This window comes from Ceratotherium simum, chromosome 29, assembly GCF_057802395.1.
Source record: "Ceratotherium simum simum isolate JZ-2026a chromosome 29, ASM5780239v1, whole genome shotgun sequence".
NCBI classification, from domain to species: domain Eukaryota; kingdom Metazoa; phylum Chordata; class Mammalia; order Perissodactyla; family Rhinocerotidae; genus Ceratotherium; species Ceratotherium simum.
The window spans coordinates 20,029,315-20,046,225 of NC_141928.1; the positions used below are offsets into that span (position 1 = coordinate 20,029,315).

The 16,911-nt window shown below is 47.1% G+C and overlaps 1 protein-coding gene across 1 annotated transcript in view; it reads right to left on the reverse strand.

Annotated features, from left to right (window-relative positions):
- The window catches only part of PAPPA (pappalysin 1), a 240,959-nt gene that overhangs the window by 39,210 nt on the left and 184,838 nt on the right, over positions 1-16,911 (reverse strand). Inside the window, exons 16-17 of the mRNA XM_087419210.1 lie at positions 8,651-8,861; positions 7,799-7,970 (exon numbers count right to left, since the gene is read on the reverse strand). Coding sequence (XP_087275336.1) covers positions 7,799-7,970; positions 8,651-8,861 — 383 coding nt within the window. The remainder of the gene's footprint in view (positions 1-7,798; positions 7,971-8,650; positions 8,862-16,911) is intronic.

Below are 16,911 nucleotides of genomic sequence, written 5' to 3' on the forward strand. Positions count from 1 at the left end.
GAAGACCGGCTCTGAGTTAACATCTATTGCCAATCCTCCTCCTTTTTTTCCCCCCAAAGCCCCAGTAGATAGTTGTATGTCATAGCTGCACATCCTTCTAGTTGCTGTATGTGGGACGCGGCCTCAGCATGGCCAGAGAAGCTGTGCGTCGGTGCACGTGCGGAGCATGTGCACTTAACCGCTAAGCCATGGGGCCGGCCCTTGAACTTTGGTTTAAATTGCCTGCATTCTCTAATGCCCCATATGCTGTTTCATATCTCCATGCTTATGTGCTCACTGCTCCTTCTATCTCCTGTGTTCCTCCACCCCTTGCCCAAATACCTTATCTGGCACAAACCATCCTGTCCAATGGCACTCCAATTCTGCAGAGCATACTATCTTAAGGTCTCTGGCACACATTGCCTCTTTGTTCATCATCTACTCCCACCTAGATGATGCACTCCTCAAGGTGCCCTATTCATCCCTGTGTCCTCATGGTCTTCCACAGTGTTTAATAGGTCCTGGCCACTCAGTCCATTCATTCATTAACAGATATTTTTGTTCATTCAAGAACTATCTGTTTAACAAAAGATAGGGTGAGTAGGTAGAGAGTTAAGGAATGAATTTCTTTCATTAACAAGAAGATAAATGACTGCATGGATGAGGAAATAAATGAAAAGTGAGTAAATGAAGAAATGAGGGAATCAGGGAATAAATGAATGACGGCGTGCGTGAGGAAATGAGTAAACTCTTTGAAAGGGCTAATGCAGGCTGAAGGTCTCCCGTCTGAGAAAACAGCTGCAAGAAGACAGGATTCGGAAGAGAAAGGGAGCCCCTCTCTGGGCCTCTCGTGGGCCAGCACGAGGAGGGTCCAATTGCAGTGGAAACCTCTGTGGCCATGAGAGAAGGGTGGCCCATCCCGAGCACGCAGCTGTAGGATGACTTGCAGAGTCCACCCCTAGAGGTTCTGCGTGAGCTCAGGGAAAGTTTAGGCAGTTTCATGTGGCTTCAGAGAGCCCCGACTCTCCCTCCAGGAGCCCCAGACCCCAGGCCTCATGATTCTGCAGGGCCCTCGGGGGAGTAGGAAATTGACCCCAATTTCCTGGAGCCTTGGCCTGGGCCTGTGATGCATTTGGCCTCCAGCCCCTGAAGGGCTGCAGACCTCAGCACTACGTGGGCCAGAGCTGGCTGGAGAGCTCGGTTTGCAGCAGAGAATGTATTAGAACTAGCTAGAATCTGCTCAGGGAATTTCAGACTGGGGAGGCTCCCCCATAGAAAGTGGGAGCAAAAAGGCCCTGGTCTTACTGCCTCCAGTCTCCCTCCCTCCTGTTCAGTTCATCTGGTACTTTCTGCTGCTGACTAAATCTGCTTTAAAAAAGACGGCACCCTTCTGCTAAGACATTTCAGCCTTCCAAACAAGTCATACTCGTGGGCTGGCACTCCGTGGCTTCCACAGCAGAACCCAGATGACATGTCTAGCCCCATCTCTCACTATGCACATGTCCTTCCTTCTAGTCTTGCGGTCACCTGGTCTCTCCTGCAAACATCTCTCACTTCTCACCTCCACACATTTGCTCTTGTTGTGTCCTCTGCGTAGCAGACTTTCCGGAGCATCCCTGGATTTTTAAATCCTCCTTTAGCACTAGATTTTAGTGCATTAGGGCTTGCCCACAAGCTGGTGCAGATCATCAGAGTAGATCCTTGATATTAAGTCTAGTTTGACCATAGAAGACCTGACGCTGGGGGTCCCATCTGGGAAGACCAAAGACCACTGGCAAGAAACCCACTGGGTGTATTTGGCTCTGAATGCACAATCCTGCATGCTAAGGTGAAATCTCTCACAAGAAGGCTGAGCATTCTTCAGCAAAACATTTTGCCTCTCTGCGCCTGTGCATCTGTCTGTAAAACAGCATGTTGTGCTCTCTCAAACTCTCTTTAGCTACACAGGTCCACAAAGAGCTGAAGGTATATAATAATTATACTATCAAATACCTATTATGTGTGAAGCGTTTTACAGGTATTTAAAAATCCTTTTAGGGCTGGCCTGGTGGTATAGTGGTTAAGTTCACACGCTCCACTTTGGCGGCCCGGGGTTTGCAAGTTTGGATCCTGGGTGTGGACCTATGCACCACTTATCAAGCCATGCTGTGGCAGGCGTCCCACATATAAAGTAGAGGAAGCTGGGCACAGATGTTAGCCCAGGGCCAATCTTCCTCAGCAAAAAGAGGAGGATTCGCAACAGATGTTAGCTCAGGGCTAATGTTCCTCACCAAAAAAAAAAAAAAAATCCTTTTAACAACATAATAGAGTAGAAATTATATCCCTTTTACAGATTTAAAAACTGAGGCTCAGCTAGGAAGTAAAAAAGTGAGTTTTTAAATGATGCTCCTGTAATGGTTAAGAGCATGGACTTAGGCCAAACTATCTAGGTTCAAATTCTAGCTCTGCAACTTCCTAGCTGTGTGGACTTGGGGAAGTTCCTTAACTTCTTTACGCCTCAATTTCCTCAACTGTTAAATGGGCATAGAGTCCACCCCCTGAGAAAGTCATCACGAAGATCGAATGACTTAGTTTATGTGAAGCATTTAGAGCTTCACACACACACCAGGCTCTCTAAGTATTGGCTAAGGCTCTTAACTGCTCTGCTGTACTGTCTCTAGAGGGAACTTCAGAATCAACCCAACCATCACCCTCATTTTAGAAATGGAAGCCGCCAAAATGGGGCAGCAATGTGCCCAAGTCATGGAGGCTGCCAATGCCGGAGCCTTACAGGTCTTGACTGTAAGTCTCTGTGCCTTTCCTCCAATGGGGGGGAGCAGAGGGAGAAGGAGAGGCAGGGAGGGGAGGCGAGATGAGAGGAGAGGGAGAATTAGACTTCTTCTCCATAGTAGAAATGAAAATAAGCAAAATAATGGCAGAGAGGAATGTGGCAGCATCAGAGCAAGACAGAACCAGGCAGTGCAGGGCAGGATATAAATCGTTAAGCTTTGCAGGCAGCTTGACCTAATAGCAAGAATCTCTGTTCCTCCACTCCTGTGTTGTGTGATATGGGCAAAGCACACTTCCTCACTGAACCTCAGCTTTCCATCTACTAAATGGGACAGTAATGCCAGATACTGTGGGGCTTAAATGAAGTAGTCTGTGTTAAGCACTTAGCCGAGTGACCGGCATGAAATAAATGCTCAATAATTTGCAGCTGCTGTTAATTACGTGCCTCTGTTCCCAGTCAATGCCCTTACATGCATTTTGCTCCTCCAAGTAAGGTACAAAAGTGACATGTAGCCCCAGGAGTAAGGATGGGCAGAAAATATGGCTTGTGCAATGACTTGGTAAGGAGATCTGAGACTTTGTTTAAGATCTGACTCTGTTGGTGACTTGCTGTGTGACTTGGGGTAAGTCCCTTCCCCTCTCTGGGCTCCAGTGGTCCTATCTATAAAATAAGTGGGTTGCAGTGGGGGATCTCTGCCCACCTCTAACATCACATGGGTCTGTGATGTTTCTGTCTTCCTCGAGGAAGCCCTGGGTGCTTGGGTAAGCATTTGACAACGCTGAAAATAGAGGCTGTCCCTGCTTGCAGAGGCATTGTCCATGCGAGAGCTCTGCTGTGTCCACAGCAGAGCCTCTAAAGGCAGGGGCCAGCTGCACACCACTAGTGGAAGAAAGGCTTTTCCAGCCACCGGCTGTGATCTGTGCAATGAACGGGGTGCGTTATTGATCCCACTCCCACCCTTCTTTTCTTGTTCCTGCTGAGCTGCTGAAACCCACCATTAAGTGCATTACTGGGCCGGCCCCGTGGCTTAGCGGTTAAGTGCGCGCGCTCTGCTACTGGCGGTCCGCGTTCGGATCCTGGGCGCGCACCGACGCACCACTTCTCCGGCCATGCTGAGGCCGCGTCCCACATACAGCAACTGGAAGGATGTGCAATTATGACAGACAACTATCTACTGGGGCTTTGGGGGAAAATGAAAGAAAGGAGGAGGATTGGCAATAGATGTTAGCTCAGAGCCGGTCTTCCTCAGCAAAAAGAGGAGGATTAGCATGGATGTTAGCTCAGGGCTGATCTTCCTCACACACACACACAAAAAAAGTGCATTACTTCATCCACAGGGTAACTTTAGCCTTTCCTCTCCAGCTGCAGCCCCTGTGCGTGAATCTCCCGCAAACCCTGTCCCCATCCCAAGATGGCCCATCTCCTAATCACCTGCAAAGCCCCCATTGCGCTTCTCATGCAGAATGGGGCCTGAGTTATCACCTTGGATAGCTCAAGAGCGCCTGAGCAGGATTAAATGCTGACACAATTAGCACCTGTCCCCAGTCACCTGGGACAAAGGAATTCCTGCCTTTGCCACTAGCCTGCCCTGGAACTTTCTGGAGGCAGCGGGAAGAGCAGGGCTTGGAGTCAGTCAACACCACCGACTGACTTCTCACCGTGGGCAAGAACTCAGCCTCCTGAGCCTTCTGTCCTCATCTGTAAAATAGGGATATCGTTTCTTTTCCAAATCTTTGTTGTGAGTTGTCAAAATGAGAGAAAGTCTGTGGCACCAGTGTGGCATCCAGGGAACACTTAAAAATACAAAGCGGTGATTATGAAGGCTCTCTGTCTTGGTTTACAGGGATATTAACACTATATATTCTAGAGTGGAACTGTGCAATATGATAGCCACTAAACAAGCCTGGCTGTTTACATTTAAATTTGAACTATTTAAAAAGAAATAATATGTAATACTTAGTTGCTCAATCACTATAGCCATGTTTTGAGGGCTCCATAGCCACTGTGGCTAGTGGCCACCATATTGCACAGCACAGACATGGAGAATTTTCATCATAGCAGAAAGTTCTACTGGGAAATGCTAGTCTAGAGTCTATATATCCTACAGGTTTATTTAAGTAAGAAATCAAGTGTCTCTATGGTTCATACTGGTCTCCCTACCCCACATCCTGGCCTCATGCATGATGGGTGTCCCCTTTTCTGATTTTCTGGGGCTAGCTGCCAACAGAGGGTTAACTTTCAAACTGTTGCCTACAAACAGGTGCTGTAGGGGTCCACATGGAGCTTCAGGGATTCTCTCCTCTAGAAGTGACCTTAAAGGCAGGCTAGTTCATTTGTGCCTTCCCCAGGGCTGCCATGTATGGCAGCACCGGTTGCGCACTGCACAATTCCAGGAGGAACTCATAGACATACCCTATTTTCATTACCTCATTTAATCCTGACAAATAAAATGTGAAGTAGGTAGTATTGTTTCCCTCCATTTTATGCACAAGGAAACTGAAGCTTAAAGAGTTAAATAATTTGCCTCAGTCCTTCCACTGGTAAGTGGTGGAGCCAGGATTCGAACTCAGAGTCCAGATCCAGCGTCATCCTGACTGCCAAGGAATGAACGAAGTGGAGGTTTCATTTGTCAATTTGCTTTTAGTGGCAGCGAGAAGGGAGTATGCAAATTTCCCCTACAATGGCCCCTATCCTTTCCTGCCGGGATCTGGAACTTGTTTGGAAAGCAAAGAATTCCTGCTCCATCTTTGCTGCTGTGTTTACAGGCAGCAAGAGGGGATCTGAGGTGAATACTAGATTTGGCTCTCGGGCCCCTGCTCTGAGGGTAGAGGAAATTCATTTGCAGTACAAACTAGAAACGTCAATTGTATGAGGAGCCCATTTGGCACGCGCTCCCTCATTCTTTGAGCCGACAAGCAATACCCTGCTCCTTTCCGTCTAGCCCTCTCTGCCAGTTGCCAAACAGAACGGCTTGACTCGTCTGATAAATTTACATTTTCCTCTCCTTTAAATACTAACTGGCCATGAAAGGTACTTGGCAGGCCCTAGGCAGACTGGGTTTCAGTTTGATAACATGACCACGGCCAGAATATTATTTGGCTCAGCAGTTTGGGTAACTGTTAGCAACAGTTTTATGTAAGGGAGTGAGAGGGAAGTTGATCAGCCTGCGTGAGGCCGTGGTAATCTCTGGCCTTTGCTTCTTCCGGCCCTGGCTTCTGCTTCCCTGGCAGTCGAGGATGGAAGGAGCCGGGGACACAGACGTTCGTGAGTATACGCTATCAAGGATTTTCAGGTAGTGCCTATTGGATTCAGTCTGTCCACAGTAGGGAGGACCTGGATTCTGATTCCGACTCAACCAACACCAGCTGTGCTGCCTTGAGTGGTTCAATGACTTCTCTGAGTCTTAGTTTTCTCATTTGGAAAATTGGCCTGTATGCTCATCGTGGCTCTTTCTCATACCCTGTCATTTCCTGAGCACCTACTAAGTGTCTGGCACTGTCCCAAGTGCTGAAAACTCAAGGAAGATTAAAGATGTGATCAAAGATTTCACAGCCTAGGAGGGGGAATGTGAAATGAATTATGACACAGTGTGGCCAATGCTGTGAAGGGGGAACCCAAAGGAGGGGCACTGAGCCCAACAGTAGAAGGGACATCGAGAAAGGGGTCCTGGAGGAGGGATTCCTGGACTGAACTGTGAAGGATGACTAGGAGTGAGGGAGCTGGAAAAGGTGAGAGGAGCTCTTTAAGGTACAGAAGGCAGATGTGAGAGGGAGATCATCTCACTGGTGATGGAGGAGAGGTCTTGAACGCCACCCTGAGGAGTTGGGATTTTATCCTAAGGGAGATGGGAGTCCTGGTTCACCAAGGGCTTTAAGCAAGGGAACTGTCATGATAAGATTTATGTTCTAAACAAATCACTCTGGCTGAAATGTGGAGAATATACTAGAGAGAGGCAGGGGCATAAATGCAGGGAAATGGTCAGAAAACTGCATGGCGGCCCAGGAGAGAGAAGATGATGGCCTGAGTTAGGGTGGTGGCATTGGGGACAGAAGAGAACAGCTTCAGGAGATGTCTTGGAGAGAGAATGGGTAGGACTTGGTAATTGCATGGATGCGCGGAGTGAGAGTGAGAGGAGGTGGGGATGGGGGTTTGGCAGTACCTGGCATTTGGGGGGCACTAATAAAGACCAAGAAGGGATGACTGCAGGTGAAACCTGCATGGGGTCCAGTTGGCTGAACTCTGGCCTCAACTGGCCGAAGATCCTTATACACCTGTGAAATAAGGGGTTTGGGGTATCAACCCTAAATGGTTGGTTCTATCAAGGTGGAACTCCTTATGGATTTAAGGCTCCTTTGGAGGCAGCTAGCCTCTATGTCCCTTTTTCATTCTTGATTCCTTACCCATCTTATTGGGTGTGGGGGGATGTGTGTCAGGATTAAGAAAAATTCATTCACACAACTCCGTCAGCAGGGCAGGCAGGAGTGCTGGACTTTCTCTCAGTTACACGTGAATTCAGATAAAATTCAACCCTTGCCATCTCCTTCTGGTCTCCCTTTCTTCCAGAGTGTTCTCAAAACTGTTCTTCTAGTCTAAATGTGGTTCCCCTTCGCTTTATTGAGGGAGCCAACTGATTTCTCAAGATTGCGGCAGTCTTGTGATTTTAAACACTCCAGGGACCAACATAGGTGTTGATGGTTGTAGAAAGTTGGCAAAACAGCCCTGGCCACTCCTGTCTCAGCTTGATCAGTTTCATACCTTGGGATTCCACATATGCTTTCCTTCATAAGGATTCCAATACGAAAAATTTTTCAAAGCTAAGAATCTCTTAACAAATAAAATATGGTGTTATAGGGAGGAAAACGAGGCTGAGAGAGATTACAAAGGAAAAGAATTAACACCCAGTTTCTTAACTTCTGCATGGGTGATATTGCTATTATACAAGTCTGCCATCTGTAGAGAGTCTCCTGGAGGAAGTGGTGTAAAACATAAGCTTTGGTAAGCAGATAGGAGAGGGACCAAAGTACTGATGTCAAGTTCAAGGAGTCTTACCTGGGCGGCATCGCTGTCTTCACACTTGATCCTACACTCGCTGTTGAACTGGAAGCCATTAGTGCACTGGTAGAGCCCATGGAATTTCGGTGGAGGTGGGTCACAAGTCACAGGAACACAAGCTCCATCCTGCCAGCTGCCATCTTGGGTACACTGAGTCTTGAAGGCCCGTCTTCAAGGAAGAGATAAAAGAAGAGACATCTCAAGGACCAGATGGCTGGACCCATGCCCTACCAAAGCAGCCAAGTTTCTCTGGAGCCTTCTGGCCTCTCATTTCACTTTCCCATTCCCGACCTACCTATCCTATTGGGTGGGTGGGGGGCATGTATGGGGACTAAGGAAAATTCATTGACAGAACTTCTTCCACAGGGGCAAGCAAGAGTTTCAGACATTATCTCAGTTACATGTGGCTTGAAATTAAATTCAAGCCCTGTGAGCCCTTGTCCTTTCTCTTCCTTCCAGAGTGTTCTGATGGGTGCTGGCATCCATAATGATATGATGATATGAATACCCATCATTTATTGAACAATTACTATGTGCCAGGCACTTTGCAAGCATGTTACATACACATCCTCATTTATTCTTCACAAAAATCCTGTATGGTAACTGTCACTATCATCCCCATCTTGTTGTTGAAAAACAGAAGCCCAGAGGAGTAACGTTGCTTGCCTGAGGTCACACAGCCAGTAGGCAATTATTAACATTATCCTTCTAGATTCCTGCAGGACAGAATGTGATGAATGGTGGGTGTTGCCTCCAGCAAAGACATGAGTGCTTCCTTCTAATAAGACATCCAGACCCGACTCTCCTCCTCCCCAGAACCTGTGAGTTGGTGTTTCCGGCCCCACTTACTTCTTTGACTTCCGAGAGGAGCCGGGCACGTGGTAGCCAGGTTTGCACTTGTACTTGCAGAAAGAGCCCACCTTGTGCTTGTTCTCTCGGCACCGGGCCGTCTGGAGGTCTGCGTTGGGCACCGGGGGTGGAGCTAGGCACATGAGCTCGCACAGGGCCTCTGGGAAGGACCACAGCCCGTCCTCCATACAGGTCAGAAGGCTGTTGTTGCCTGGAGGACACAGACAGCACGGTTAGGAGAGAGGGGACCTCTGACAGCGAAGCTAATTCATGGGCTGCCTGAACTTAAGCCAACTTGAAGAACCAGAGGATGTTCCTCTTGGAATTCCAGATCCTTCCACTTACAACTGAGGAGCCTAGGGAGATCAAGAGAGCTTCCAGGAAAAAGAGGAGATCAACATAGGGAGTGACTTACCCCAGTCTACAGTGAATTAAAAGTCCTGACTCTGAACCTCTTATACTGCATAGAAAGACACCTTCATGCTCTGTCCATCCATCCTCCTTGCTTTGCTAGGTGGGCATCCGAGCCCAGAGCAGAAAGGACTTTCCTTCTAACAATGGACAGTGTAAGCTCCTGACAGAATCTACTCTGGGCTCTGATTTCAGTGCTCTGTGTGACCTCCCCTCTCTGGGCTGCTGCTCCTCTCTGGGCCCTGTGCCCCATCTTCATCCTAGCCCCCCCTTGTGCCTGGAAGTGACAGCGTTGTGGTATCCGGAGGTGTGACTTTCTTTTCAGGCCCCAGTGCTCAGTGAGGCTTTGCCAAAGCAGCTGAGAGAACAGCACTTCCCAGCAGCCCATGCCAGCTCCTGCAGACGTGCTGATGGCCACCGGGAAGCTGGCCTGATGGGGAACGTCGCAAATAAAAGTAAAACATGGGAGTTAGGCTCTTCACTGCCAGGTCATATATTTTCTACACAGAGCCTGCCCCAAACCTCCCCAAGACAATTAGAGATGAGCCTGGAACTTGGGTTTCTCAACCAGACTCTCCTCTTCCCAGTTATTACTGAGTGGCATTGACAACTGGGGCAGGAAGCACGTGGGAGGCTTTGGATTTGGAGGTCGGAAGGTCTGATTTGAAGGTTGGAGGGGTGGGGTGACAAGGACAAGACTGAGATTTACTACCTACTGAGTGCTTTATGACATGTGATCTCATTCTTTCTCGCAACAGTGCTCTGAGTGTGACAATTCACACTTGGAAATAGAGACTGAGAGAGGGAAGTGACTTGACCAAGTGCTCATAGTTAATGAGAGACAGAACAGAAGTTTGAAACCAATTTTGTCTAACTGCAAAGATGGCTGTTGTTTTTAATGGGAAGTTGGCTACATATGCTCAGCAGAGTCCTTATCATCTCTTCTGAAAGAGTCAGAGCCCAATACTCCAATCTATAGAAAGAACTGAATTGCTTCTGCCTTTCATGGGGATGAGAAGACAAAATGAAACTTTTATGAGATGTGTCCAGAAGAGTGCTGTCAAATTCCTTATTTGCTTCTTCCCTCCCTCTCTTCTTTCCTTCCTTCCTCTCGCTCTCCCTTCCGCCTAACCTTGTGCCTTTATTAGCAGATCTGAAAGGAGCGTATGAGTTGCACAGAAGCCTTCATTCATTCAACAAGCATCTAGTTAGTGCTTACTATGTGCAGCTACTCTTTTATATGTTGGGACAAAGCACTGTACAACAACAAAAACACAACACACAAAACAAAAACCTCACATCCTGCCCTCTTGGAGTTTATATTCTAGCGGGATAGAGAGGAACACAATAAATTATAAATTTAAATAAATACACTATTTAGTGTGCTAGAAGACAGTGAGTCCTATGGAGAGAAATAAAGCAGGAGAAGGAAGGAAGAGAGAGTACTATGCTCCTCTCTGGGCCCTGTGCCCCATCTTCATCCTAGCCCCCCCTTGTGCCTGGAAGTGACAGCGTTGTGGTATCCGGAGGTGTGACTTTCTTTTCAGGCCCCAGTGCTCAGTGAGGCTTTGCCAAAGCAGTTGAGAGAACAGCACTTCCCAGCAGCCCATGCCAGCTCCTGCAGACGTGCTGATGGCCACCGGGAAGCTGGCCTGATGGGGAACGTCGCAAATAAAAGTAAAACATGGGAGTTAGGCTCTTCACTGCCAGGGCTCCTCTCCTTCTCCTCCCCATTCATTGTCTTCCTTCTCCTCCAGTGTCAGTGCAATTCATCTGGTGAGCACAAGAAAATTTAATGTCTGTAAACCCCGCAGAGGATTCTACGTTGATAAACTGATATTGCAAACTACAGATATTTCTCCATCAAGCAGAAGGAGCTGAGGGTGCAGAAGGATGACTCATTTGGCCTCCATAGAAGCAGAGAGGCTTCCAGAACACCAGAGACTGAAAAGTGCTTTCGCACTGCCTTTGTGATTGGGGCAGTGTTTTGGGATCCCCAGGCTTGGCGAAAGCTTAGGAGGAAGGAGCGTTATAAAGGATATGGGGAGCACATCCTCTCTAAACTCCCTAAGAAGGATAAAATGTCTGTGGGAAAAAGGTTGGGACTGAAAAGTACATCATATCAGCTATGCAATTCGTAAACTGTGAAGTGAAATTCATGGTTCTTTTGCGGCAAGATAACATAAAAATTGCAAAATGTTAATGAAGAGAGACATGCAAACCAGAAATGTAAATTCTGGCGAAGGGTAAATAGGAGTTAAGCTGTGTACCACAGTCAAGAGAAGAACCACGCTAAAGCAGGAACTGGTGATTCAGGACCATGGACATGCCCTCACCCCACAACAGACAAAATCCAGGAGACGCAGGCTCTGAACTGTGCAGAATCAGTGTTTTCATGCCCCGGCTGTAGTCACTACCCAGCATCCACATGCGGCTTTGAAGAAAGTAGGGTATGGCATACTCTGTCCGTGCCCTGCCCTCATCCTCTGGGCACTGACCTCTATACTCTGAAAGATGCTTACTGCACCTGCAACCCTATGCAGCAGACCTTTTGTTCTGGTCATGGATGCATGCTCTGCCTGCATGCAGGACAGGCTCACGACCTGAGGAGTCAATGCCCCTGGAAGTAGCACTCAACCAGTGATGGAGTTGGTGAATTAACATGTCAGTTTCCAGAGTTGCAATAACTCTGAGGAATATTCTACCCTGTCTCCCATAGTGCCCCAGAAGGACTGAGCTCTGGATGCCCACAGCAATAAATGGCTTTAGAACGGACCCTTGGTGCTTCTGTCACTTCCACGCCTCCCTTTCTCATTCCACTACCTATGTTTCTTGAGGGAACATGACTCAGGACAAGAAGTGAAGGCATTTCTGAGCCTGGAGTTCCTGGCTGAGGGTAAGAGTGCTGAAGTCAGAGATTGGGTTCCAAAAAGTAATGTGACTCTGTGCCTTCATTTGTTCCTTTTGTTTTGGTGAGGAAGATCAGCCCTGAGCTAACACCTGATGCCAATCCTCCTCTTTTTTTACTGAGGGAGATTGGCCCTGAGCTAACATCTGTGCCAATCTTCCTCTATTTTGTATATAGGACACCCCCACAGCACGGCCTGACAAGCGGTGTGTCTGTGCACACCCGGTCTCCGAACCTGCGAACCCCGGGCTACCGAAGCGGAGTGCACGCACTTAACTGCTGCGCCAGCGGGCTGGCCCTCCCCCATTTGTTCATCTTTTAAAGTCTGGAAAATAAATCTGCTCAGCCTCTCTACACATGTGGTAAAGGAAATTTCAATCTCGAATGAGTATTAAAATAACTGTAAACGCACTGTCAAAAGACATGTGCCTATTTTTATTATTGTATTTAAAAGATTACCTGGAAGACGAAATCTCTTTGGGAGTGCCTTTAAGACTGAAATTCATTCATTCATTCATTCAAGCAGAGAACAAGGAGGGAAATGCCAGGAGACCTGAGATCTGGTTTTCTTAGTACCTCGTAAGTGGTATTGATATCACCCGCATCCTAAGGCCAGAAACTCCATCTTGTTCATTCTTTTATTCTCAGAACCCAGTCAAGCACATAGTAGGCCCTCAATATCCAATTGGTAAATACACGAAGGATTATGAATCCACATGCAACCTTGAACAGGTCACCTAACCTCTCTGGCCCTAAACCAAAGCCGTCTTTGAATGCCTGTCCAGCTCTGACATTTTAGGATGTGAAACGATATTGGCCACCACATTGTTTTGAGAAAAAGGAAATGCAGCTAGCTGGACTGGACCGAGACAAGCAAGCACTCATGAGGCTGCGTGAGCCACAGGCTGGTCCTGGTGGAACTGGGAAGAGATTCAGTTTCATTGCTCTTGGTAAGAAAGAGACCTTAACAGAAGTTACAGAGGAAGAAGAGGAAGAAAGATAAGGAGCACAAATAGAGAAGAGGCCTCTGTATAAGACCCTGGGCCAGGTGGGGTAGGAAACGGGGTCAGAAAGGATTTCAGGATGGTTGTTTTCCCAAAAATAGCCAACTGGAACTTCACCAGTGCTGAGGCTGGAGAAAGTCAGAGGGAGAAACTGAGGCAGAAGAAATGGAGGCATCAAAAAAACGCATGCAATCCTCTGCCAATTTTAGTCCTGAAAGCACATTTCTAGGCTCCTGGGATCCCGAGGAGTTAAAGAGAAAATCTGAGCTGCGCTTGGCAGTCCCAGAAAGCATGTCATTTGCTCAGTAAAATTGGGCTCTCACAGCTCCAGCCTGGGTGAATCAGAGTACACTTTGATTGTTTAATTGTCCAATTTTTTCCCTAAATGTCTGATAGGAATTCTACCAACAGCTGTCTATAATTGAACCCATGAGGTAGGCCTAGGAAAAATTATTGGAGCCATCTCCTTGATCTCTCTCGTAACCAATTTGTCATTGACCCCATTTTGTACATGAGAAAAGAAAGTCCCAGAGGGGAAAGCAAGTTGTTTAAACTAGAGTTGGGGCTGACTCTAGGTCTGTCTGACTCCTAAGTGCTCTCTTGACTTCATGACAGAGCTTTTACTCACGAGTATGGCCAAAGAGGAATTGCTGTCTAGAGAAAATCTCACGGAATCAGGAATTTGGATGAGCGGAGTGTCCTGAAATCAAGAACTGGTCATACAATAACATTTCACCATCTCCATCCCCTCCCCACTGTCCAGAATGGACACCTCACTTCCAAATTTCTTTACCAACGGGCCCCATTTGTCATTCTGAATTTTAGACCACAAGGAAGAGAATGTCCTAAGATGCAGTCACACCAGGGATAATTGATAGAGAAGAGGGAGAAAGGAGCCTGGAATGTTGGACACCTGCCATGCAGGAGGGGTCGGGGAATGCACGTGGCAGACGCAAGTTAGATTATTTCCTCAGATTGGTGGGAATGGCACGCCTAGCAAGGGGGCACCATTTCCAGGGTCAGGACCCCTGCCTTCTAGCTCCAGTGTTAATGGTAACTCATATATGTCCTTGTGTAAATGTCGTCCTCTCTTGGACCTCCGTTTCCCTATTGCAAAATGAAATGATGAGCCTTGATGACCTGTAGCCTTCTCCAAGCTCTGACATTCCAAGGTTCGATGGGAGTTTTGGGTTGAGGGACAGGCTTTAGAAAAGGCCAGAGGGCTTCTGAGGCAGCAGGTAAGAACCCTGAACTAAGAATAGGCTTGACTCTTGAAGCTTGAGCAACCATTCAGAGTGGAGAGCGGGCTGAGGAACACTGGAAGAATTATTTAAAAGATAAAACTGGAGCTTACTTTATGCTCTTAGCATTGCTCACATCACAAGTGGCCGCATAAGCAGCTATGTGATCTTGGACAAATCCCTCCTTCACTGTGACTCTCGAGCCCCAGGGCATAATTTGAGTAGTGGTTTACCATCAGCACCCAGTAGTGGTTTGGACCCAATGACATCCTAGACCCTGGTATCTCCAAAACACTAAGGTGAAAAGATGAAGAAAGCAGCGTTTTCTTAGGAGTTGTATGAGAATTCCTTTTAGGGGACTGATTCTGCTTTTGTGGGGAAGATACCTTGATGAGACCCTTGGGATAAAGCTGAACCTTCCAGAGCCTGGCTGTCTGCTTCTGAGAAAGATGGAAGGGTCTCTTCCTGAGAAAGGAGAAAGAATGTGGAACCCCTAAAGGGAGGGAGGTCATTACAGGATCTGCAGAGAGAGGGTAAGGGGTGAGGCAAAGAGCTGAGGGCAGGTAAGAAGGTTAATTGCTGGGCACTGTAGGGTGGGGCCACTCTCCGTGTCCACCCATCTCATGTCTCTGTCTTCAGTAAAGTCCGAGAAATCAGAAAGTATGCAATGGTATTGGGTATCTTCTGGAAACTAGTGAATAGACTGAGTTTTAAATCTGTGGATAGACAGGAAAAACTGAGATAGAACAGGCCACAAGAGCCATAAGTAGAAAGTGGGCCTTTTAAAAAGATCTTTGTACGATGAGGGCACACTTACTTTAGAAGCCCCACTCCATAGTCAATATCAAGGGCACCCAACACGGTTGACTTGAGGTTGACTAGGTGATGTAAGTAAGGTTGCATTTTTAGCCATTTAATTAAACATTTACGATTTTGAACCTGAAGTTGTTCTTTTCTGAACTTGTAAGTATTTTTTTCCTTGTGCATTTTTGTAGGTTCTGTCTGTGCTTATAGCGCTGATTTCATAAAGGACCTAGGAGGAAGTGATTCTAAGCTTGTGAGTTTGCAGGATATTTTGCACACATCTTGAAGAGGGCTCAAAATTTAAGTGAAAGTCAGGATATTCAAGAAAAATTCACCTGGAATATAAGAGGCAAGTGGGCTTGTGGTGCTACCTGCGTTACCCCAGGTTTCCAGGGGCTACACTTGACTGTTTGTCCTGGGTGGTGGTTGCTCATCCGAGGACACTAATTTCCGGGTCCTGGGAGGAGCATGGAGGATGGAGCATGTCTCCACAGAACTAAGGCCTCCATGGGACAAAGAGTTCAGGGGCTAGGAGATCAGCCACTGCACAGGTCCTCACAAGGGTGACCCTTGGAGAAGATGAGTATTTACTAAGCATTTTCTCTGGCTCTGGCATTTTATACATGCCCTCTCTTTTAATCCTCAACCTGACCCTTCAACGTAGGCACTCTTGCACCCATGTTACAAATGAGGGTATTGAGGCTCAGAGATGTGAAATTGCTCTCCTAAGATCAAACAGTTGAGGTAGAGACAGAAGTGGAACGCCAGTTTGTCTTATTCTAAAGCTAGTGCTCTTCTTGCTTAAATTGTGCTGCAGGGAAAGGAAAATGAAGGGAAAAAGGGAGGAAAGGGAATCAAACAAGAAATGGGGGGGAAAATTGTTTTGATCATCTCTTTACCCCCTGACTTGAGAAGGGAGGCATTAACAAGCTCATGAGAGGGGTAGCAGGACCTTCACCCAGTCCTTGCTTCCAGCAGATCCAAGCAGAAGCATCAGACCTGGAAACTGAGTACCAGATGATGCTGAGAACCAAGGTCCAGGAAATGCCAATGGGTCCTAGTGGGTCAGTGTGGCCACCAGAAAGATACTTCTCTATATTCTCAAGGGAAGAGCAAAGTTGGGATCAACAACTGTCAACATAGTGGTCCTCTTGGGGCCTCATCTCCACAGAGGGGTCACCCACTTCCCTCACAGTCAGCAGAGAAGCAATAGCAGAAGGGTCTGAATCAATTTGATTAAGAATTATTATTAGCCATAATGAGGGCTGTAATAATCAATGCTAATTTATACACCTCCCTTTCCCAAGGGCCTCTGATTGAGAGCAGAAGTGTGATTTCCTAGGCTGGGGTTATTAATACACCCCACATCTGGGCAAATGGGGCCAAGAGAAGGACCCAGACAGCGTGAAAGATGGGGGTGGTTACAATTTCCACTGGTCTCTTCATGTCTCTTCAACCTAAATCTTTATAGTAGCTCAGATGAAATGTCTATAGCTTTTTAATTAAAATCTTCCTGGGTTAAAAATGAGGATAGCTAAGGGATACATCCCAGAAGTGCTTCCTGCTTTTATTTTGGGGCAGTTGAGTGAGATTTCTGGGTCTTCCATTCATTTCTTAAAAGAAACTTTTCCTGTGGTGTTACTTTCATCAATGTATCCAGCCAGCCAGTCAATACACTTTATTGAGTCTTACTATGTGCAGGTCCTGGGCTTGCTGACAGCAATGTGAGAAGGGCTTAGACACAGTCACTGCCCTCTAGGGACTCAAGTTCAGTAATCTTTTGAAGTTTTGTATCCCCTTGAAAATTTGGGGAAACTATTGACTCTCTCCAATCATCAAAATGCCTGAAACTGATGAATATATAATATTACTTCTAAGTTTCAGGGAATGTAC